At 53.4% G+C, this 21,157-nt stretch overlaps 8 protein-coding genes across 8 annotated transcripts; 2 read left to right on the top strand and 6 right to left on the bottom strand.

The window, feature by feature from the left end:
• Positions 1-1,721: 1,721 nt before the first annotated feature.
• Positions 1,722-4,667, top strand: N7459_007407 (glycoside hydrolase family 55 protein; the record flags this gene model as incomplete). The annotated part of the gene is made up of 2 exons (XM_056946575.1): positions 1,722-1,965; positions 2,023-4,667. The coding sequence occupies 2 exons, from the start codon at positions 1,722-1,724 to the stop codon at positions 4,665-4,667; spliced, it is 2,889 nt and encodes a 962-aa protein (XP_056798574.1).
• A 614-nt stretch (positions 4,668-5,281) lies between these two features.
• On the bottom strand, positions 5,282-7,145 carry N7459_007406 (uncharacterized protein; the record flags this gene model as incomplete). The annotated part of the gene is made up of 4 exons (XM_056946574.1): positions 5,282-6,204; positions 6,267-6,635; positions 6,701-7,003; positions 7,052-7,145. 4 exons carry the CDS (start codon positions 7,143-7,145, stop codon positions 5,282-5,284), a joined length of 1,689 nt encoding a protein of 562 aa, XP_056798573.1.
• Positions 7,146-7,914: 769 nt separating this feature from the next.
• N7459_007405 (cation diffusion facilitator family transporter) lies at positions 7,915-9,357 on the bottom strand (the record flags this gene model as incomplete). The annotated part of the gene is made up of 1 exon (XM_056946573.1): positions 7,915-9,357. The coding sequence occupies one exon, from the start codon at positions 9,355-9,357 to the stop codon at positions 7,915-7,917; it is 1,443 nt and encodes a 480-aa protein (XP_056798572.1).
• A 517-nt stretch (positions 9,358-9,874) lies between these two features.
• N7459_007404 (chitin binding protein) lies at positions 9,875-10,831 on the bottom strand (the record flags this gene model as incomplete). The annotated part of the gene is made up of 1 exon (XM_056946572.1): positions 9,875-10,831. One exon carries the CDS (start codon positions 10,829-10,831, stop codon positions 9,875-9,877), a length of 957 nt encoding a protein of 318 aa, XP_056798571.1.
• Positions 10,832-13,198: 2,367 nt separating this feature from the next.
• On the bottom strand, positions 13,199-14,694 carry N7459_007403 (uncharacterized protein; the record flags this gene model as incomplete). Its single annotated transcript, XM_056946571.1, has 5 exons — positions 13,199-13,939; positions 13,996-14,373; positions 14,435-14,473; positions 14,531-14,598; positions 14,655-14,694. The coding sequence occupies 5 exons, from the start codon at positions 14,692-14,694 to the stop codon at positions 13,199-13,201; spliced, it is 1,266 nt and encodes a 421-aa protein (XP_056798570.1).
• A 233-nt stretch (positions 14,695-14,927) lies between these two features.
• Positions 14,928-15,146, top strand: N7459_007402 (uncharacterized protein; the record flags this gene model as incomplete). The annotated part of the gene is made up of 1 exon (XM_056946570.1): positions 14,928-15,146. The coding sequence occupies one exon, from the start codon at positions 14,928-14,930 to the stop codon at positions 15,144-15,146; it is 219 nt and encodes a 72-aa protein (XP_056798569.1).
• Positions 15,147-16,834: 1,688 nt separating this feature from the next.
• N7459_007401 (putative haloalkanoic acid dehalogenase) lies at positions 16,835-17,545 on the bottom strand (the record flags this gene model as incomplete). Its single annotated transcript, XM_056946569.1, has 1 exon — positions 16,835-17,545. The coding sequence occupies one exon, from the start codon at positions 17,543-17,545 to the stop codon at positions 16,835-16,837; it is 711 nt and encodes a 236-aa protein (XP_056798568.1).
• Positions 17,546-18,295: 750 nt separating this feature from the next.
• Positions 18,296-20,963, bottom strand: N7459_007400 (60S ribosomal uL22 domain-containing protein; the record flags this gene model as incomplete). The annotated part of the gene is made up of 10 exons (XM_056946568.1): positions 18,296-18,445; positions 18,510-18,697; positions 18,950-19,163; positions 19,346-19,477; positions 19,692-19,877; positions 19,934-20,215; positions 20,268-20,350; positions 20,436-20,667; positions 20,722-20,820; positions 20,877-20,963. 10 exons carry the CDS (start codon positions 20,961-20,963, stop codon positions 18,296-18,298), a joined length of 1,653 nt encoding a protein of 550 aa, XP_056798567.1.
• Positions 20,964-21,157: the final 194 nt, after the last annotated feature.

Here is a 21,157-nt window from a genome sequence, read left to right as displayed (position 1 = left end):
AGTATATAGACATTGCGCAAGGTTCTCATCTCGTAGTTGTCTGTATGGCCATCGATCTGATCTTGTCTGCTAGTCACTACCCGTCTTGATCATTGAACACCTTGACCAAACTGCGCATCCGAGTAATTACGACAAATGAATTTGGCTCACGATGATCAGATACAATTGTCGTAGCAACTGACAATTGGTGTGTGGCGACACAGTCGAGTTCCTCTGATTGGACCGGAGTCAGTACGAGAACGAGTTGCTCAGCCGGGCGGATCCTTCACGGGCGAAGCTTGTATGCCGCTCTATTTGAATCCTTCCCCGACCACTCGGACTCTGGCTTCCAAGAGATTCCGCTTGTTTTGACGGACGCCTTCAACACCGTCATCAGGAATCCTCCTCGCCTGATCACCCCCGCACATTGGAATGTCCATCCATAACACCCGCGTCCCCGACAACGCGGGCTCTCCAAGCCTCCGCAAGTCACCAATCCGCGTCGGACTCGAGCGCAGCGGGTTTTCGCGGCGCGAATGTCGTGCTCCTCGTGCACATCGTATGCTCAACGAGGCATGGAGGCCCCGGGCCACAACTCGAAAATGACCAGGGAGTTGGAAATTCGATAACCGCGCAGGGGACACTTCCCTTGTCTCCCCCCTAAGGTGCTCCACTCCGCGACGCGCTTGCACCTCCCGTGTCCATACCAGAGGACGAAGGACCCTCGCCGATTGCCATGGGAGCTTGGGCTCAAGAACACCCTTCACAGGTATCCGACGCGACAGCTTCCATGCGGCACCAAAAATCTCAGATGGGTGGAATGGTCGATCCGTCATCCCCTGTTGAGCAGCGATCGCAGGGTATAATAGCTCGTAGAATCCCAGCACCCGTAGACAGTCGGATCTTGCTGCCCTTTTGTCAGTCCTGATTGCTTGGGATTTGACTGGACGTGATATCCCCGCGGATCACACTTGCCCTTCCCAGACCAGGATTCCTCATACTCAGACCCTGCTCGAGATCCATCCATCCAGGCGCCAGCGAGTCTGTGGCCAATCGGGATTCCCAGACAAGCTCCAGTTAGACCTTTCACCGGTCAATCTGCAACACTCGGCGCAACGATCGGCTCCATCTGCGTTTCATTTCCTGGCGAGTGTGTTTCAAGCGTCGGCGCCAGAACGAGTGTGCGGTGTTGTGATTGGCGGGCGTTGGTGGATTGCTGGGCGGCAGCGCGTGTGATAGGCGGAGCCTGAAGAGATTCAGGCACCGGAAGTGCAGGGACGCTGCACCGATACAAAGAGTGAGTCGCCAAGTTGGTTTCCTTTTAGTTCTATCCTTGCTCTGGAGCTGGCTCCTCGCTGTTCACGCTCTTTTGTCCTCGTGCCTTTCTCTTCTTGCCTTGGGAGTTGCTCCCCATTGTCTTCCATTCTCTTATTACCCGCCAGCGAGTCTGGTGAAGTATACATTCACACTGCAGTGTTTCGCTTCTCAGCCTGGAGCTGCCTTCGCATCCAATCTTTCTGTGAATTAAGTCATCTCGCCACTATTTTGCAATCCTTTGCTCCTATCCCCTCGGACTTCTTCCTGGCACCAGCTTCGGGTTTAAGCGCCTGTCAGGAATTTCGATCCATTTCCCAGTACTGGTTACTGAACTTTCCTTCCCATCGGTTTAGGACATTCCTCTCTTTTCATCCGATACCGAAAACCCAAGTCTCGCTGCAGGCTCAGCGACTGCTATCTTGAAGATGGCGTCTTTGCGAACCTCCGTCATGATGTTCTTGGCTCATCTCATTTTGCTGCTGGGTCTCCCCACTGCCCTGGTCGGCGCTGTGCCAGTGACCCCAGCCAGCAGTGAGTTGGAGGTGCCTTCAGTCAAGCGGGCTGCATCCAGCTACTGGGTTGCCAACATCAAGCGCCAGGGCACTGTCCCATTCTCCAGCAGCAGCAACTACCAGGTGTTCCGGAATGTCAAGGAATTTGGTGCGAAGGGTGAGTTTGTGTTTGATATAATGGGGATATCACGTTGATGCTGATTATTGCTCGCAGGCGATGGCTCTACTGACGACACTGCTGCCATTAACAAGGCTATCTCTTCGGGTGGCCGTTGTGGAAAGGGCTGTGACTCGTCCACCACCACTCCTGCCCTGGTGTACTTCCCGCCCGGTACATATGTGGTATCGAAGCCTATTGTGCAGTTCTACTATACCCAGATCGTCGGTGATGCGGTGGACGTTCCTGTCATCAAGGCGGCCGCTGGCTTCACCGGCATGGCTGTGATTGACGCGGACCCGTATGAAAATGATGGCTCCAACTGGTACACCAACCAGAACAACTTCTTCCGCGCCGTCCGCAACCTTGTCATCGACTTGACTGGCATGCCTCAGGGATCAGGTGCTGGTATTCACTGGCAGGTCGCTCAGGCTACCAGCCTGCAGAACATCCGCTTCGAGATGGTCAAGGGGGGCTCTGCCAACAAGCAGCAGGGTATCTTCATGGACAATGGGTCCGGTGGTTTCATGTCCGACCTCACCTTCAATGGTGGTAACTACGGCATGTTCCTGGGCAACCAGCAATTCACCACGCGCAATCTCACCTTCAACGATTGCCAGACTGCCATCTTTATGAACTGGAACTGGGCCTGGACCTTCAAGTCTGTCAACATCAACAACTGCCAAGTCGGTCTGAATATGTCCACCTCTCCGTCCAACCAGACTGTCGGCTCTGTCATGATGCTGGACAGCAAACTCACCAACACTCCTACCGGTGTTGTCACTGCATGGACGAAGAACAGCATCCCTGATGGTGGCGGTACCCTGGTGTTGGACAATATTGACTTCTCCGGCTCCAAGGTTGCCGTTGCCGGTGTCGATGGCAATACCATTCTCGCCGGTGGATCTGTTGTGGACAGCTGGGTGCAGGGAAACACCTACTCTCCCTCGTCCTCCGTCGGCAAGCGTGCCGTTGAGGCTGACAGTAATGCTGATGTTGTCACCGTTGTCGAGACCGTGATGGAAACCGTGCTAGCTTGTCCGGCCACTGACGCTGCTAACCCTACCACCCTCGCCTGGAACAGTGTCGTTGCGTCTGAAGGGACTGTTGCCATCAGCCAGGCCACTCCGGCTCTGCCCTCTGGCGCGGACACTGGCTACCGCGCTGCTGCCTCCGGCTCCAGCATCTCTGGCCTCCCTGGATTCGACAACAACTGGCTTTCCTCTCTCCTTTCGGGCTCCTCTAGTACCGCAGAAATTCCTGAATCCACCCCTGCTGTGATACCTTCCAGCAGTCAAACCCCTGCCGTTGCTGTCCCTTCATCCGCTACGGCTCCAGCGGACACCTCAGCATCTTCGCCTACATCCGCCAAGTCCGTGATCTCAGTCGTATCCAGTACTTCCCAATCTCAAGTGACCAGTGGCTCCAGCTCCGGGTCTAGCTCCGGCAGCGGCACTTGTGGTTCGAACCAGGCTGTCGCCTCCGCCCGTAGCCAGAGCACTTTGAAAACCTCGTCCAAGCCTAGTGGCCTTCTCTCCGACGGCGCTGTCTTTGAAAAGTCCAAGCCCCTCTATGAGACCCTGCCCGCTTCTTCCTTCATTAGCGTCAAGTCCGCTGGTGCCAAGGGTGATGGTACCACCGATGATACCGAGGCTATCCAGAAGGTCTTGGATAATGCTACCTCCGACCAGGTTGTCTACTTCGACCATGGCGCCTATGTGATCACTTCAACCATCAAGGTACCCAAGAATATCAAGATCACCGGAGAAGTGTGGCCCATGATCATGGCCCACGGCAGCAAGTTCGCCGACGAGAAGAACCCAGTGCCCGCGCTCCAGATTGGTCAGAAGGGTGACACCGGCTCTGTCGAGATGAGCGATCTCATTATCATGACGAAGGGTAGCGCCCCTGGTGCCGTCCTCATGGAGTGGAACGTTGCTGGCTCCTCCCAGGGCTCCGCAGGCATGTGGGACGTTCACTTCCGCATTGGCGGTGCTGCCGGCTCCGAACTGCAGAGCGACAAATGCCCTAAGACGCCGAAGGTCACGACCACTCCCAAGCCGGAGTGCATTGCTGCCTTCCTGCTGCTGCACATCACTGAGAAAGCCAGCGCTTATATCGAGAACGCCTGGATCTGGACTGCGGACCACGAGCTGGACCTGTCCGATCACTCCCAGATCAACGTGTTCACCGGCCGCGGCGTGCTCATCGAGTCCCAGAACCCCGTCTGGCTGTGGGGTACCTCGTCCGAGCACCATCAGTTGTACAACTACCAGGTGTCGAACGCCCAGAACACATTCATGGGCCTCATTCAGACAGAAACCCCCTACTACCAGTCCAACCCCAGCGCCCTGAAGCCGTTCACCCCGCAGGATTCCTGGAACGACCCCGACTTCTCGACCTGCACGACCGCCTCGTGCCGCAAGTCGTGGGGTCTGCGCGTCCTGAACTCCTCGGACCTCTTTGTCTACGGCGCGGGCCTATACAGCTTCTTCGAGAACTACGCCCAGACCTGCCTCAACTCCGAGGATTGCCAGGAGAACATGGTCGAGGTCGACTGCTCCGATGTCCACCTGTACGGACTCAGCACCAAGGCTGCCGTCAACATGGTCACCTCATCTGCGGGTAAGAGCATGGTGCCGCAGAAACCCAACTTGAGCAATTTCTGCTCGACTATCGCTCTGTTCGAGCAGACAGACTAGATATGCGCGCCCCTTTTGGTATCAGGGCCGGTATCTAGGTCTGATCTTATTGTTCGCATTCTTTCTACGTCAACTGTATCTCTATTTTTTCTTCCGTCGTCTCTTTAGATTGTGTTGGATCAGACTGGTGAGTCAGGGTTTGGATTAGGAAGGACCGCGATGGAGGAACTCTGCTTGATACCACCAGGAATTTGTTTTCAGATCATTAATAGACGTGTGATCGATGCGATGATAAATGCCATCAACCAAATAAAACTTTTTCTTTATTTTCTTACGTCTCGTATATTGATCGAGCCTTCCTGGCCTATCAGGGGTTCATCATGGTCAACAGTGTCCAAGGTTCCATCGTATTCCCGCTCAAGCATCGATCCAAATCCGCAGTGCTTTGTTGAATATTTGGCCAAGTTATGTAATTTTCATCTGGTGATTTAAACTAATGTACAAGAATATGTGTACAGACACATGTCTGATGTGGCAAGTTCGCGAGTATACTGCTTCGAGGCTATGCCTTGCAAAGGCAGACCGGAGCAAGATTGAGCTCATGAACCAACCTCGCAAACCCTGAATTTGCAGCGTCATCTTCTAACAGTACCCGAAGAATGCACGAGCGATACCTAAAGGTGTCCAGCATCCTCAGCAGGCTCGAACGGCCAGAGCCGCCGAATTTCGTCTCCGGTCCGGTTATGCTCTCGAATATACAGATCTCGTTTAGCAGCGAACGCCCTGTCGCTCCATTTCCTGACTTCATCAAAGTCACGCTCCGAAGAAACCCATCCGTCATCATCAGTATCCAGCGCGTGCTTAGAATACTCACGTATATCGACCCACTCCTGATAGGACCGATACTCTTCTCGGTGCTGCGCGATCTGCTCTGCGGTAAAGTGGAGGTCTAATTGGCCTTCCCTAAACCCGATACCGAGAACGCGTGGGGAATTAAACAGATCGATCAGTGTCTGGCGGAGAGGCAGGATGCCCTCGTCCCATGTTCCACCGCAGCGGAGCAAGAAGTCCTTAAACGGCAACGGTCTGTCTATAGCAATTGCGGTCTTTCGATTGTGCACGCAAGTAGACACCTCATACGCTTTTGCCCACGTAGCCTGCAGCTTCTGAGCGAGAGCAATCTTTTTGTTTTCGTCGTTTAATTCTTCGAAGTTCGGGGGAAGTTCGGCGATTATGTGTCCGCCCTTCTTGTAGCCCTCCGGTGGTGCCAGGAAGGGTGGAAATCGAGCGTGTGTGAACCGTGGTCTGACCGTGCTGTTCTGCCAGCCGATGAAGCCGGTTATCTTGCCTGGAATATCATCGGAGACGAAGATGCTTCCCATGTGAATGGCGGGAAGCACTAATGTTGGATAATCGTGCACGAGCAATGAGCCGTGGTTTGTCACGACTGGCATTATCCTCTTTGCCGTGTTGAGGATGGACCCATATTCGCTCCAAGAACGCTGTAGATGGGCTGGTATCCTTTGGTTTGGATGGTGTGTTGCAGTGGAAAGGGAACGGTCAACAAGAGACATTCCCATGTCATTGAGCGTTTTCCCTTCAAGAAAGAGAATTAGTCCCTATACAGATCAAAAAAAGGATCGATAGAATGATACTCACATGGGCCCCGACTAAGACTTGGGTTCAGATGTGGTCCCAGCCAGGCAGGATCACACGACGGACCAACGCAGAACTCGCTTCTTGGATCCAAAAATCCAACTACTGCCGGCGTCCCTTCACTCTCCTTAAGGGAACTTCTGTAATAGAGACCACCGTACGCGTGAAAATCGATATTGGAAAGCTGGCTTTCCCACTGCGCGAGGGTTTTAATCAAAATGAGGCGATGACCCTCTGCCATCCCATCCCATTTCTGGGAGAGCTGCACGCCAGGCACTTTCTCCATGACGATGTACTCCGCGCCCACTGCATTGGTTGCATTGGCGTTCCATGCAAGCACTTTTGGCACAGGCACTGAAGTGTTTCTCTTGACTTGCAACAAAACGACAATCATCATTAGCCCGGGTGCAGTCCTCGCACGAAGAGATCGATCTCACCGAAATCCAGCACGGCCACCTCCGACGCCGTGGAGTACATCGGCCGACTTACGCCCGGACATACAATCTTAGCCACATACTCGCCGCCGTCGGACGTCGTCATCAGAAGCACTCGGTTCACCCTGCCATCCAGGTTTTCGATTCTCGATACATGTCGCGTCGCGCTTCCCGCGATGCCGGCGACCACGTTGCAGAGTTGGTCGACATCGAAGCGCACATAGCGCTTGGACAGCTGCGCCTCTTCATCGACAAGGAATCGGCCGCTGGTGTACTTGAAGAGATCCTCGCGCGGGATTGGCTTTCCTAGATGCAGTTAGTGTCTGTCGTTGTAGGACCCGCGCAGAGCGTTACCTTGGTGTTCAATTGACAGCGGCCGCCTGGGTGTCCGGACACGCCAATTTGTACGCGGGAAAGCCAGCCTCATGACGTTCTTCGAGACGTGCATGACTCCCACTCGTCTGGTTGGGCGTTGGTGGAAAGATCTATTGCGTGGTGGGGGCTGAGACTTCGTTTTCGTTTTCCGTCGCAGCGAGATGCGCGTGGCTGATAAGGATGGGGTTGACCGTATTCTTGATCTTCCCTCTGGGTCTGCTTTTCGGCGGGTTCGGTCTCAATTATGATGATCAAGATTATTATAAGTGCAAGAAGAATCTGCTTCTAGACTTTCGTGCATCTTGGGCAGTGTGGTTGCTGGCACAGAGGATTTAGACCAGAGGCTTATTGATCCCGGGCTGCGAGATTGACAAATCAAATATTAGAGAGAAAGGGGAATCAAACCCCATTCCCTCTTTTTCTAGTTGGGATTGGGAGACGGTAGAGTCATTACTTTTTAATATTCTCCCCTCCAGCTGGGCACTGTTGCAGGCTTCATCACAATAATAATATCTATACCTACACAGGTAGACAGTTTTTATACTTGACCTTGGTTGGATACTTGTAAGGGATACCATGCCGACCCTTCAGACTATCAAGTATATAACTACACATTTTAGGGCTTTCAGTGCGGAGACAGTTGTCTAGACTGCAGATGTCTCCTAATGCATGGGCGTATAAAATGCATGAATCCAAATTCGAACGATATCCGAACAGACTTGAACTCAAGTATGAATTAATATTTATGCGGCAACTTTTGATCGTGGCTAACACGAAATATGCTCGTCGGGCGCTATCTGGCAAATATGTACAGAAATATCCCCGGGTTCGCAACAAAGTCCCTAGAGTTCCTTCTTGAGGAAGTGCTCCGGCTTGTGAGTTGTCTCGTAGTCGACGTGGACATAGGCACGCTCGACGTCCGGCAGGGACTCGAGCTTCATCTGCAGTTCCTCGGCGACATCATGAGTAGCACGCAGCGAGTCAGATGCGTCCATGACGATGTCGACTTCGACCAGAAGACGAGGGCCGGAGGTATAGGCGCGGACGGTGTCGATGGCGGTGATGAAAGGGGAGTGAGTCATTGCTGTGTGGTTGTGAGCGCTTTCTCCGAACGGATTAAATGGAGCGGGTAAATACATACAGATGTAGGTAATGAGCTGTTGCATCTTGGTGTCGGCGGTGACACCAACCAGCAGCTGGAACTCGCCGTAGGCGGAGTGCAACCACAGTCCACTGACCAGCAGGGACAACATAATGGCACCCATAGGGTCAATCCACCAGCGGATCTTGCTACCCATGATGGAGAACATCAACCCGATGCCGTTTATGAGCAGGTCATTCCGGTGGTCTTCCCACAGGATACGGATTTGAGAGACCTGGTTGCGCAGCGCGAAGCAGTACAGGAAGAGGGCGAGCTTCGTGCAGAAGGCGACCGCAACGGCGATGACCGAAGGCAAGTGGAAGGGGGAAGTGAGGGTCTCGGAGCCTTCGACGATCTCACGAATCGAGAACGCGATAATGATGAACGAGACAGCAGTCATCAAGAAACAGAAGCAGATGTTGCCAGCAGTTTCGATACGGGCCTTGCCAGCAGGAAACTTGCGGGGGTCGACGCGATTGACAGCTTTGTTGCACAGAAGCAGGGTCAGGTTCGACATGGGGTCGAAGATGGCATCGGCCATCGTAGTGAACAGAGACAGCGACCCGGATGATACGGCACCGTATACCTGTACAACACAGAGAACAATGTTGGCAGCAAAGCTAGCGTACACTGCAATCTTGTATTTCAGACTGTTCTCGTCGTTCAGCTCACGAGCCGCCCGCACATGCTCCTCAACGGGCTTCAGCATGCGCTCGATGTTCTCATTCTGGGTTTCGTAGAAACGCTGCAGCTTTCGTGTCATGAGAGCCTGCTTAGCCCCTGAGCCCGGTTTTCGCACCATGTCCATAACATTCGGGCCATTGCTGGTGTGGGGATCACGCTTCCGCGAGGTATTGGCCTTGATCTGGCGGATCTCCTCCTCCGTCTTCAACTTGGATGCGAGGCGGAACGGGTCAGTCTCGGGGGTGTAGCGAGGGGGAGCCTGGTCCTCTTCGTCGTCAGAGCTGCCATGGCGATGCTGCTGGTTCATCCTCGATTCGCGCTCCAGGGCCGTGGTGGTGGCTTCGTTATATGTACGCGGCGTCATCCTGTCTGAGGAACGATGCGATGGGTGGGGGCTGTTGCTATGTAGCTGAAAGGCATTGGGGTGGCTGGAGATACTCTGGCGAATATGTTCTTCCATGGTGACGGTATCCTGGAATGGAAGGGAGTAAGGGATGAAAGGACCTGCGGGACGTTGGGGAGAAAATTCCCCGAGTGGCTATGCTTATCTTATCGGTGCATTAACGCATGCATAGACGATCGCAGATGCATGTCTTTAATAGAGGCAGAGTATTGGAGTCGGAGAGAGATGGGACTTACTGTTTCTCTACTATACATGTACAAGACACCGAGTAGAACATCAATGGTGAGGCACCCTCAGGGTCTTGCAGGCTGAGATTAAAGATAGAGAAATATCGGTGTCAGAATACGGAGAAAGTGGGTCAGATGCGGGACACGTCTATCCATGTCCTTTACAATACTCACACTGGAATCTCTCAATCTTCAAGTCGAAATATAATCCTACTAATTTCGTGGAAGCCATAGAGATACATTTGCTCAAGGACGACAGTGACATTTGATACCTGACTCTATACTACCTCTATCCTGAGTGGGTCTCCCCTTGTCCCTAACCCTACAGCCCATCGCAGTACCCGCACTTAGTTATCGCCCACGAGATACTTGGCCAGATCCGAGATCCAACCCAGCATTTCTTGGGCATTACCGTCAGTCGGGATGGGCACAGTCGAAGCGACAGTGCTGGGAGTATCGGGCACCGTCGCAGGGGCTTTGGTGGCACGAGCCTTTGTAGCAAAAGTGGTAGTAGTATACTGAACGGCGGTCACAGAGGGAGCAGATATTCCAGCAGTGGCCGACGTCTCTGCAGCAACGGAAGGCTGGGCGGATGTGGAAGAGGCTTCTACGGGAGCAGACTCCGAAGTGGTAGAAGCGGAGGCAGTAGTCGAAGAGGTAGTAGCCACCGCAGAGCTGGAGCTGGAGCTGGAAGAGGCAGATGGGCTGGAAGTGGTGGAGCCCGAGCCGTCAACAGTGAAATCCACGCACGACTCGTAGGTCTGGTCAATCGACTGTGCATACCAGTACCACTGCAGCACACAGTCGCCGCCAGCAGAGCATTGGCTACCAAGGTCATTGGGGATTGTCACGCTGAACTTGGTGTCGTTGGCCGCGACCCCGGTTGAGACCGATGCATAGACAGACCAGTAGATCAGTGGCTCACCAATGACCGTGTTTGAAGCCGTGTCGACAACAGACACATTGGCAATACCGGTGTGTGGAGCACGGATGTCGACGGTAAAGTCGACAGTCTCGCCAGCTTTGTACGAGTAGACATTGGCTTTGTTGTCGGCATACTTGTAGCCTTTGCACAGCCAGGCGTCACATTCGGCAGCATTATAGTCGCTTTGGCCTTTGACTACCTGCAGCATTCCTTGAACATTGCCATACTTGTCGGCCTCCTGATTGTCGTAGGCTTGCTGGCCACAGGCGGCTTCAAATGCGGTGCCGGGCAGACGGGGCGTAGGGCTAGTGACGAATCCGTGGCTGTGGACCAGGGGAATCAGGCCGGCCAGTGCGGCGAGAGAGATGAAATGCTTCATTTTGTAATTGGGCTTGGATCGAAAAGATCGGATGGCCGTGCAAGGGAGTGGAAGGCGATCGGCAAATCCGTCAATAATAAATAGTGAATGGAATGAAAGTTGCACGGTCACAGACCGGAGAGAATGAGTTAAAAGAAGAAAAAAGAAGGGCAAATGATCAAGAGAGACAGACCAGCTTGACGTTCTTGAAGGTCAAAAACAGAAATAGAACCAAGGACGCTGGGACTCGTCCCTCATTTATATAGACTGAGCTTCCCCTCTCCCCATTAGGACTCAGGGTCGGATCTCATCTTGTCAGAATGCATCATCAATCAACCACAAACAACAGTAAACAGGGACTGGAGGGACAAGAGCCCACACTTGCAGCTGTCTGGAAGCAAGTGTGCACCTCACCATCACTCTGAAACACTCCAACCCCTCTCTGGTATCCTAAAGGGACAGTACTCCTCCGAGAGGCGCATGGTGAGACCGGTGGCATCGCCAGAGCTCAGGGTCCCAAAGGTCAACCCTGGCCATCTTCACGTTGTGGATCAACGGCTGCATCTAGGACAAGGCCAACGTTCCTCCCAGGGCTCGTCAAGGCGGTCTCCACGCGCCGAGCAGAGAGGCGGCGGGTTTCAGGTTGACAACGCCGCCCAGGCAAAGCGCATCTGGTTCAAGAAATAGGATTGCTGGGGTCTCTATCAGAGACATCGAGTTCTGTGTTCCGAGAATGGAGATTCAGTGCAGCACACTCGGCATTATTGTCATGGATGTGCACAGTAAAGCCTGGGACAGGCGTGGGTCGGCGGAATATGATGGATCGGGCACTTCTCCCTTTTTAGTCGCGATGGTCCCTCCCTCCATCTATAGTTTGATTAAAGTTGGTTCAGAGGCATATCGCTCGATGGCTCTGAAACTGCGTAGGCCACAGGCGGGACTGCGAAACGCTTTAATTACGTGACTACAGGTCGGAGGGACCTTCAGGCCCCTGACCAATCACGTGCCCACCTGATCCAGTGGTGGGAGGGACTCTTGTGCTTGCTGAGTAGGCACGTGATCTTGATTGGCGCCCCGCAAGATTCGCTCCGATCTTCCTCCGAATTTCCTCCGAACTTACCTCTTACTCTGAAATACCACTTCAGATGTACGTAACTGTAGGTCGGAGGGCCCCTTCCAAAAGCTCCGGCACCCCTTATGTACACAATCACATGACCGCGAGCTCGAAGGGCCCTTGAAGATTTTCCGATCCCTTGTAATAAAACTTAAAGATACTTGAACATAAGCAACTAAATATCCCAGTACTTCTACTAGTGTAAAAGGGAATAGGTGTGGTGTCCATGGAGAAGTCATGTGATAATGTAATTTTACAATACAAGAAGCTGAAAGGGCCTCTTGTGGAGCAAAGTCATGTGATTGTGTGATTAGTAAACGGCGCGCAGGATTTCAGAAGGGGCCCTCCGATCTATAGTCACAGTCGGATTTTATCAAAGAGGCCCCCCGAGCTAAAGATCATGTAATTTGATGACTCGTAACGGGCGCCGGAGCTTTTGGAAGGGGCCCTCCGACCTACAGTTGCGTCCAGGATAACGAGTAGATTGGTAAATTATAACCTTGTTGAACTCTCCCTACCACGTCCTCCCGTTGGTACAAAAAGCCCACCCATATTATCTATTTCCAAATGGATGAATACCTTCATCGAGTCCAGCTTCTTAAGGAGAAACGAGCCTCTGTGCTCCCTACGCCGGCTGGAATTAGAGTTATCAACAAGGAGTTGCGTGGTCTCTTTGCCACAGACTTCCATCGCCCGCCTCCGGTCCGAATACCTTCCCTGGGCTAATTCGTCGAGTATGGAGGGGACATGACTGTCAAGTCATGGTGTGTGAGCGACTCCATGGCCAAGTGCCGATCCCTGAGATCTTTGGATTCACAGCAATGCAATGCAGTTGTGAACTGGGTGAAAATAAATACGGTAGAGCGGATACATGGAAATATATCGCTCTTCTCTTATGTCTCCCGAGACCGCTACTACTACCGGGGTACGGTACTCATCCAGCGATATATTTTTTCACTAAACGCCGACCAACCAAGTTTACATGAGAAAGTATCTGACTGGTAGCGAATGTAGACGACCTTTTCTCGCCCAGTCTCAACAGTACAGCGACTACATGGAGGCCGACCACAATCTCGAATGCAGAAAATGCAAGATGTTCAAGGTATCGCGGAACAATCGCAAAAAGCAACAACGACAGTAACAACAAACGTGGGTACGCCAAGGGACCCTTAAAAAAAAGGATGCGAATCAAAAGTAAGCACGACCAAGGCACGCAGCGCACAAAAATCGGCCGGGGTATCATTCTCCAACTATATAGAAGCATGCAAAGGGATTCAACGCCCCTGCTCTGTGGGCTGGAAGCGCACACGACTGTCACCCTGGGCTCCAGATGACATGCCATTCTGGTGGTGTCGTTCATCATTCGCGACATAGTCGTCGGCGAATGGGTTTTGCACTTCAAAATCGGCCGAGTTATACTCGTACTGCTCAGTGTTCGTTCTGGATGGTTTCTGCCGACCCCCCGTCATGACGGTGGACGATAGCTCAACTAGAGGAGCAGAAGGTTCGGGATTCCTTGCGCCCTGCGAGGGCTCGCCTGGACCGGGGCGTGCCGCGCCAGATGCCACCACCGCGCTGGCGGGCGGAGAAGGGCTGTTGACGTGGGAGCTGGGAGTCGAGGAGCCACGAGCTTTTCGGGCCTTTAGCATCGCTCGCTGCTGTTGAGAGATGGCCACGGAGATTTCGTCGTTGGTCTCAATCAGAGTGAGCAAGGTCTCCTCGTCCGGTGCTGGGTTTGTCGCGTGGATGTAAGACTGGATCAGCCGGGAAGATGTCCGGCAGCGATCGATGAACTCTTTGATGAGATCGTTGTCCTCCATCTCCACAGGTGGTGTCGTCTGCACGAACTGTGTGAGAAGCTTCGCAGAATTCTTGCCCTCCTCGATGCGAGCCGCCAATTCGCTCAGTTCCGGCAACACGTTGCGCTGTGGCGGAGGAGGAGGATAACCCGGCCGGGGTGGAGGAGCTGGAGCCGTGTTGCTGGCAGATCCGCTTCCCATCGGCCATCGATCAGTCTGTGCCATGGCATGAGTGTCCCAATCCCTATAAAAAGGCTCCGTCGCATACTTACAAAGGACCGTTCACCCTTAGTTTTCTCCTTGGCCCACATTTGTAGAAGTGGCTGCAGATCTTGGTCCCATGCTCGATCGGCCTCGAGCGTGTTCAGGTATTGGCGGAGATAGTGCTGTACGTGCCAATCCCGTCCGTTTCGCAAGAGATCCTTGATGGTCGACACGAATTTGGCGTCGAAGTTGCGAGTGAAGGTGTGACCGGGATTGTCGGCGAGGATGCGCATGAGCATGATGGCATTGTACTGGACATGGTTCGGAGTGCGGGCAGGGATCGCGAGGTATTTGCGAATGCGCACGGCGGCTTCCTTGGCAGCGGCGGGGCTTGATTCGGCGGTCTCGACGATGCGAGGCAGGTGGACGAATTCCTCTCCTGATTGCTACACGAGAAGAGTCAGTGAGGCGGTTGCGACGGTGGAGATATGGACAACAACCACATACCTGATTTTCCGGATTGCTGCTGGACTCGCAGAAGGTGGCCTAGATTGCGCGCAATTAGTAGGGACCAATGCGAAAGCAACGACCAAGACTACACACCACTTCCTGGAGCAGGATGGTTTCTGGCGAGCCATCGGTGTGCTGGTCGGGACTGCTTTCACTAGAGCCTGTGGCGGTCAGCAAAGCGTGATGCGGGAGTTGGCGCGGGGGAGAAAACACGCACTCGAGCGCTGGCTCAGAGAGCCCTTGAAGAAGCGTTTCATGGCAAGGATTTGTCTTCAACGGGGAAGAAAAAGAAAATGCAAGAAACGAAGACATAAAAGGAGGGACAGATCTAGGAAGTCAGGGGGGGCGGGAAGGATAAGTAGGTTCTCGAGGGTGGAAGTACTAGTTAGGCGCTTCGTGTAGGTGCCTAGTCCATTCCGACGTCGAGCTACTTTACGTCTCTTTCCAGTGGCAAGACCACCACCCACCACCACACTCAGAGATCTTGGCTATGTGGGCTACGTGGGCTACCGAGGTGCCCCGCCGACTACGCATGAATGGGCGTGGCTGCGCAGACATGACGATTGCGTGGAATCAGCGTGAGGTACGCATCCTGCGGTCCCAAGGCTATGAGGCTCGTATCCAGCTCAAACGGATTATCCATCCGCCGAATCCGAGGACACGCTCAACTGTCAGCGCTCCGCGTATCCTCCGATTTGAAATTATCTAATTTTTGTTGACTTGGTACCTGATCAGTACAGAAGCTGTGTTGAAGTGAAGAAGAATCCATTCTTTCCCTGCGCCAGCTAATCATCAGATTCAACGCCGTCAATCCCTTCAATCATGCAATAGCCTCTGTGTGCAATATGGTGGTATCTTGGATAGCCGCGCCATACCACCATCGACTAAAGTTCTCCTTGACTGCATCTTCATTTTCCCTCAAGTCATAGAGTTTGGTATTTCGCACGACAAGTCTCTCGCCATCAGAGTACGCCTCGAGAACCCGAATATGCCAGGGACCCATGCACGAGAACAAGAGGACCTAGAAAAGCACAGATTAGTTGTCGAGAGTCGCGGTGCCTCCGTTGCAGGCCAGGAATACGTACAGGAGCAGTCAAGTGCGGACGGAGGGACTTGGCCCACAGTCGGCCACTCATAATCTGAATGATTGCCCTGAGCTCGCTACGGAGCAGCCGATCATCCCCGACAGCATCGGTCCCCATCATACACCGAACATGTGGCAAGGCAGGCTCGGGGCCTTCATTTCGGGGCCATGAATGGGGATTTGTCAAGGGAAGAGCAACCATTGATGATTGCCAGTCAAAGACCGTCTCGAACAGTTCGCCACAGTTTATCTGGCCCCATCTGTGTATAAGTTAGCTCCCAGCTGGCAATAGGCGAAAAGGGGGACACATACGATACGTTGTAGCTACCAGGCACCTCCAAAGGACGATTGTTCCTGACATGATGCTCAACGGAGAAGTGTACATCTCGTACATTTTCATAATTTTCGTATTCGGGCTCCCACGAGAGTTCGCTGCCAGAGTCGGGCTTCCAGGGCTTGAGTTCTCCCCGGTACTGAGCAAAAAAGAAAGGGTTACAGTCGGAGTCTTCCTCTATCGACAATGGCCGTTGGATAATATTCGCCTTCTCACACACGTCTGCTTCAATATGGTGGCTGCGAGCATTGGAGATCATCTCGAACGTGAACCCCAGGAAACGCCGGCAGCGGTTGCGCCGCTTGATCTGTTTCCGATCATCACCGGAGACTGGATCGGTAGCAGGTCTAGAGTCCGCGTAGTCTGTGGGCTTGAAAACTATAACTGAATCCATTGCAATGGTTGGGGAGAACAAATGCAGCAGAATAGGGTCGCAAACAAGGAGGTGGCGGGACAGGAAAAGAATAAAGTAGTGGTAGTCTTCCCGATAAGGGATAAAGGTCGCGATGCAGATAGTTGCCGGGTAACCCCAAGTCTAGTTTTACCATCAAAGCAAGACCCAGGCAATCTGCAATTTGCTCATCCCGTGGTATTGTGAACCATTTCTTTAAGAGAAAATAAGCTACCGCGGGCAGCGGATATAATCTAATAGCTGACTTATCCCTATAATCCTAACTTAGACATCCCACTAAATATATGTTTCTAACGTTAGCAAATAAAGAGTGCGTCAACAGTCCAACGCGTGATAGCTGGTGGATTGGGCCGATGTGTCCATCCATTGACGACTAGGACTAGGATCTTCATTTCCAAGCAGTGATGCTCCCCGGGGTTCGAGGGAGCTCGAACGCCGGTGACGAGTACGCACGGTGGCTGAGGACACTGCCAAGCCCGGGCCCCCGTAGGCAGCCACGATGGCTTCGCTCTGCATTCGCTTGGGACTATCAAAAACGCGGACTGACAGGCAACATCGATAACTGACTCACTCCTGCTGCAAGGCATTTGCCATCTCCCCCAGCGTCGCAAACCGCCAGTCGTAGATTGGATCTACACGATTCCCCATCGTCGCCCCAGGTCTTTCAATCCACACAGACCGGATGCCTACCTGCCGCGCTGGCTGATGATCATGAAACTGACTCTGGGCCGTCGACAGAATCTGTGTGGCGTCCACTCCAAAGTCCGCTTCCACCGCCTTCTTCATGTACTCGAAGTTGCGCAGATCCGGCTTGTACGAGCTGACGTCTTGGGCCGTGATGATCAGGTCAAAGGGGAAGCCTTGCAGGCTGCCCGCGTTGGACTGCGCGAAGGAAGCGCGGTCCACGTTCGAGAGCACCACGAGCTTATAGTATTTGGATAGGCGCTGGAGGGCCTCCACGGTATCGGGGAATGCGGGCCAGGAGCCCACCGAGTCTCCGAATCGTGTGCTTTCCTCCTCGCTGGGCACCGGCAAATCTAGACGTTTTGCAAGCAACGGGTGAACGGTGGCGAGGAGCTGCGAGTAAGGTATGTCCGGGGTCAGACGCTGCTGCTCGGCTTCAAGCTCATGGTAGACTGTGAGGAGGTGCTCGCGCGAGAACGTCGTACTGCTGTTCTTGAGAATAGGTTGTAGTGCAGCGAGGATGCCGCCCTCCCAGTCAATCAAGGTCCCGTAGACATCAAAGCATAGCAAGCGATAATCTGACAGACGAGACATTCTGTAGGAGAATGCCCGAGGTTTGCGTGATGTTGATCGAAAGAGTGACGGAGTTGATCCCTCCGGGTGCTTTTACCAACCTTATAGATGGTGCCCCGCTCTCTCCGCCTATACCTCTTTCTCTTCCCGACCATGATCGATTGCGAATGGGATGCTCATCGTTTCTGGCATCGGACAAGACGAAGGGCAGACTTAGCACTCGGCCAGTGGAAACCGGAATTGTCTGAGGTGAATATAGTGGCCATCAATGATATACCCTAACTACTACTGTCCCCATCGATGTATCCTGAGCAAACTACGGACCGTTGCATTACGAGCACACGCCGCAAATCATAAACGTGTGATATTATTCCAAGACAGCAGCGAGGCCGTCGTCCCCGGCGCTGCAAAGGCAGCCAGATCTAGTCGAGGGAAACGTAACCAGACATGGACAACCAGTCCCAGGCACACCGTCCGGAAAGAAGAATGCTTGCAAGAATCACAGAAGAGAACCACGTTTGTATCATGATCGGACCGGGCAGTACAGAAAACCTATGTCCATCGTCCGGAGCCGCGCTGTTTAAACTTTTTATTTGGTTCTCCTCCGAGTGTTGGTGCCATGACCTTAAAAATCTTGTATGATCCGGTATTCATTTCCGTTCCAACATACAGATGCGCAAGAACTCCGGCCATTTCCCGACTACCGCATATCTTTTTCTTTCCTAACGCGCACCGTCACCGTCACCGTCTCCTTCCCCACGAGCGATCCATTTATGCCTCAGTGATGGCACGGCGGATCTGGGAGCCGCGCTGGCGGGAAGAAAGGCGGACCACGGAGGTCTCGGGGGCCTTCTTGACCTCCTCCTCGGCCTCAGTGAGGATGAGTTCGATGTGGCAGGGGTTGGTCATGTAGGGGTTGATCTGCGAGTATCGTTAGAACTGCATAAAAATATGAATATCTGGAAAACCAGGCAGATAGACATACACGACCGTGAGCACGGTAAGTACGGCGGCGGCCCTTGGGAGCCTGGTTGACCTGGATGCGCTTGACAACGAGGTTGCCGGTGTCGAGACCCTTGGTGTCGGCGTTGGCCTCGGCGTTCTTCAGGAGGTCGAGGATGAACTCGGCGGACTTGACGGGCCAACGGGCCTTGCTGACACCGAATTGCTTGCCTGTAGACGATGACTGTCAGTCGATTTGTTCGGAGCCCGACTGTCACGCTGAATTTTCACGCGGCAACGATGTCAATCCCAACAGCGCCCACACGTTCCACCTTCCACAAGAATACCCTGTTGCTCATCTGCCGCACGTTCACACATTGTTGTAGAGTCGGCAGCGTTTCCTCGATTCGCGTCCCACAATACCCGCCCCTTGACACCGTTGCCTCTCCCATCCAGCATGTAGAAAATTTCGAGGGCACTCACCCTGGGCAGTGCGACCGGTAGAGCCGGCGTACCGGCGCATGGGAACGGCCATGGACTTCTTGGTGACATTGTCGAGGTAGGTCAGGGCCTTCTGGAGCTTCATGCCGTTGATGGCCTGAGCGGTCTCACGGGTGTTCTTGAAGCTGACACGCAGGTAAGAGCCCCGCGCGCGGGCGCTCTTTGCGGCCGGAATCTCCTGGGCGGCGTAACGGACCTGTAGAGCGGGACAAAGTCGTCAGTAATCAGGATTGTCGGGCGTGGGTGATGATCTTGTCGTCGAGTTGACATGGACCGAATGAGGTTCACGATCCATCGCTCGAGGTGGGATTGGGCCAGGTAATGGACTCTTGAGCGTAGTTTGCATCGAGTCGGGGGGTGGGCACACGCAGCACTCACCATCTTGAAGGAGTTGGCGAGGGGAAGTCGATGGTCCTCGGTGTCGGGTAGATGTTGTCGCTTTTCGTCTTCGACCGCTGACGCTTGAACACCAAGTTTGGTGCGGTTTTTTTCGCTCTTGGCGCGCGGGCCCTAAGCGAGCCCTAACGCTAGCCTGGTTGGGCGCTCAAATTATGTCAGCATTCACTTTTGGAATGCTGAGTCACTCATTTTAGCCTGAGGCATAAACTCAGGGAATTGCAGTGTAAAGAAACCAAAGGGAAAAAAACCAAGTAAACTCGTTGATTTTCTAACGTTCATATCTCAAGAGACTTGCTATAATCTATGCGCGCTTCTGCTCCGGTACTTGCGTGATCAGCTCGCCCTTCTCCACTGCCAGCTTCAGGTTGTCCAGCACCAAGATCTCCATCTCCTTCTGTGTTTCATAGGTTGCGGTGCCGATATGCGGCAGCAGCATAATCCGCGGATTGTTGACTAGGCCGGGCTCAATCTCCGGCTCCTTTTCGTACACATCCAGACCTGCGGAACGAACCTGGTAAAAGAATCTGTTAGTTCTAAGCTCTTTAATTTCATGGGAACAGTACATACCTTGCCAGAATCGATCGCTGCGACCAGCGCCTTCTCATCGATGAGCGCCCCGCGCGCTGTGTTGACGATCACCACGCCGTCCTTCATCCTACCGAACTCAGGTTCCCCGATGATATGCCGTGTCGAGGAATTCAAAGCCAAGTTCAGGCTGAGGACATCGGCGTTGGCTAGTAGCTCATCAAACGAGACGTACTGAGCGCCCGCCTCCAGCTCCTCCGCTAGCCGCGATCGGTTGTGGTATTGGATTTTCATACCAAAAGCCTTCGCGCGAACAGCCATTTCCTAGAAAACGGACGTCAGCCATGATCTCATCCACAGATTTGGAACTGCCTACCCGACCAATGCCGCCCATGCCCAAGATACCTAGGACCTTGCCCTGTGGATCATTGCCTAGAGTAGTTTGCCCCTGCCAGTTGCCTGTTTGGGGAAAACCGGTCAGGATTTCGCCATAGAATACTCTTACTCCAGCCTGTTAAATGATTGTGGAAATGCAAAGACTCACCAGCCCGGAGAGCAGCTTGCGGTACATAAGCTTGGCGCAATGCGCCAATCATCAAGAAAATGCCCACGTCAGCGGTAGCATTGTTGACTGCAACAGGCGTGCTGGAAACTGCAATGCCCTTCTGGGTGCAAGTTGCAATGTCGAGATTGTCATAGCCAGCTCCGTTATGGCAGATGTAGCGGACCGACGAGGGCAGGACGGCCAGCAGCTCCCCGTCGAAGTTACCCGTGAACTAGGCCAGTCCGTTAACCGACGACGTTAGGCAATGGAATCGAAAGTTCAGTACCTTATTGGAAGCGTTAGATCGGTAGATGGCGACCACGTCATCGTACAGGCCGGCCTTGCAGTTCTGGAGGAACTCTTCCCGGGTACCGCGGGGGAACTCCTGTTCGTTGGTGAGCGGACTCGGTTCGTCTGTCCGGGGGGCGTTTCCGCAATTACCTTCAAAGTCAACAGCGATGAGAGACTCTCCCATTCCTTGCGCGCATGTGTGATGTCGCCAATGAGCAGCGCAGCTTGGGAGGACATGGCGGAAATTCTGCGACTCGATGAGACTTGTATATGATGTCAGCGGGGAAGCGCATCGCCTTACCTGTGGGAATCGTTCGCTTTCGCGGATGATATAGAAGAAATACAATTGTGAACTAACAGAGGGAAGGAATGCGACACAACTCGGGCAGGAGATGAAAGAAGAAGAAATTGCAATTGCCTACTATCGCCTA

This window comes from Penicillium hispanicum (genome assembly GCF_028827665.1).
Source record: "Penicillium hispanicum strain IBT 35686 chromosome Unknown utg000006l_segment0_segment0, whole genome shotgun sequence".
Classification (NCBI taxonomy): domain Eukaryota; kingdom Fungi; phylum Ascomycota; class Eurotiomycetes; order Eurotiales; family Aspergillaceae; genus Penicillium; species Penicillium hispanicum.
The sequence above is the reverse complement of the archived record's forward strand: the minus strand, read 5'-3'. Positions and strand labels throughout refer to the sequence as shown.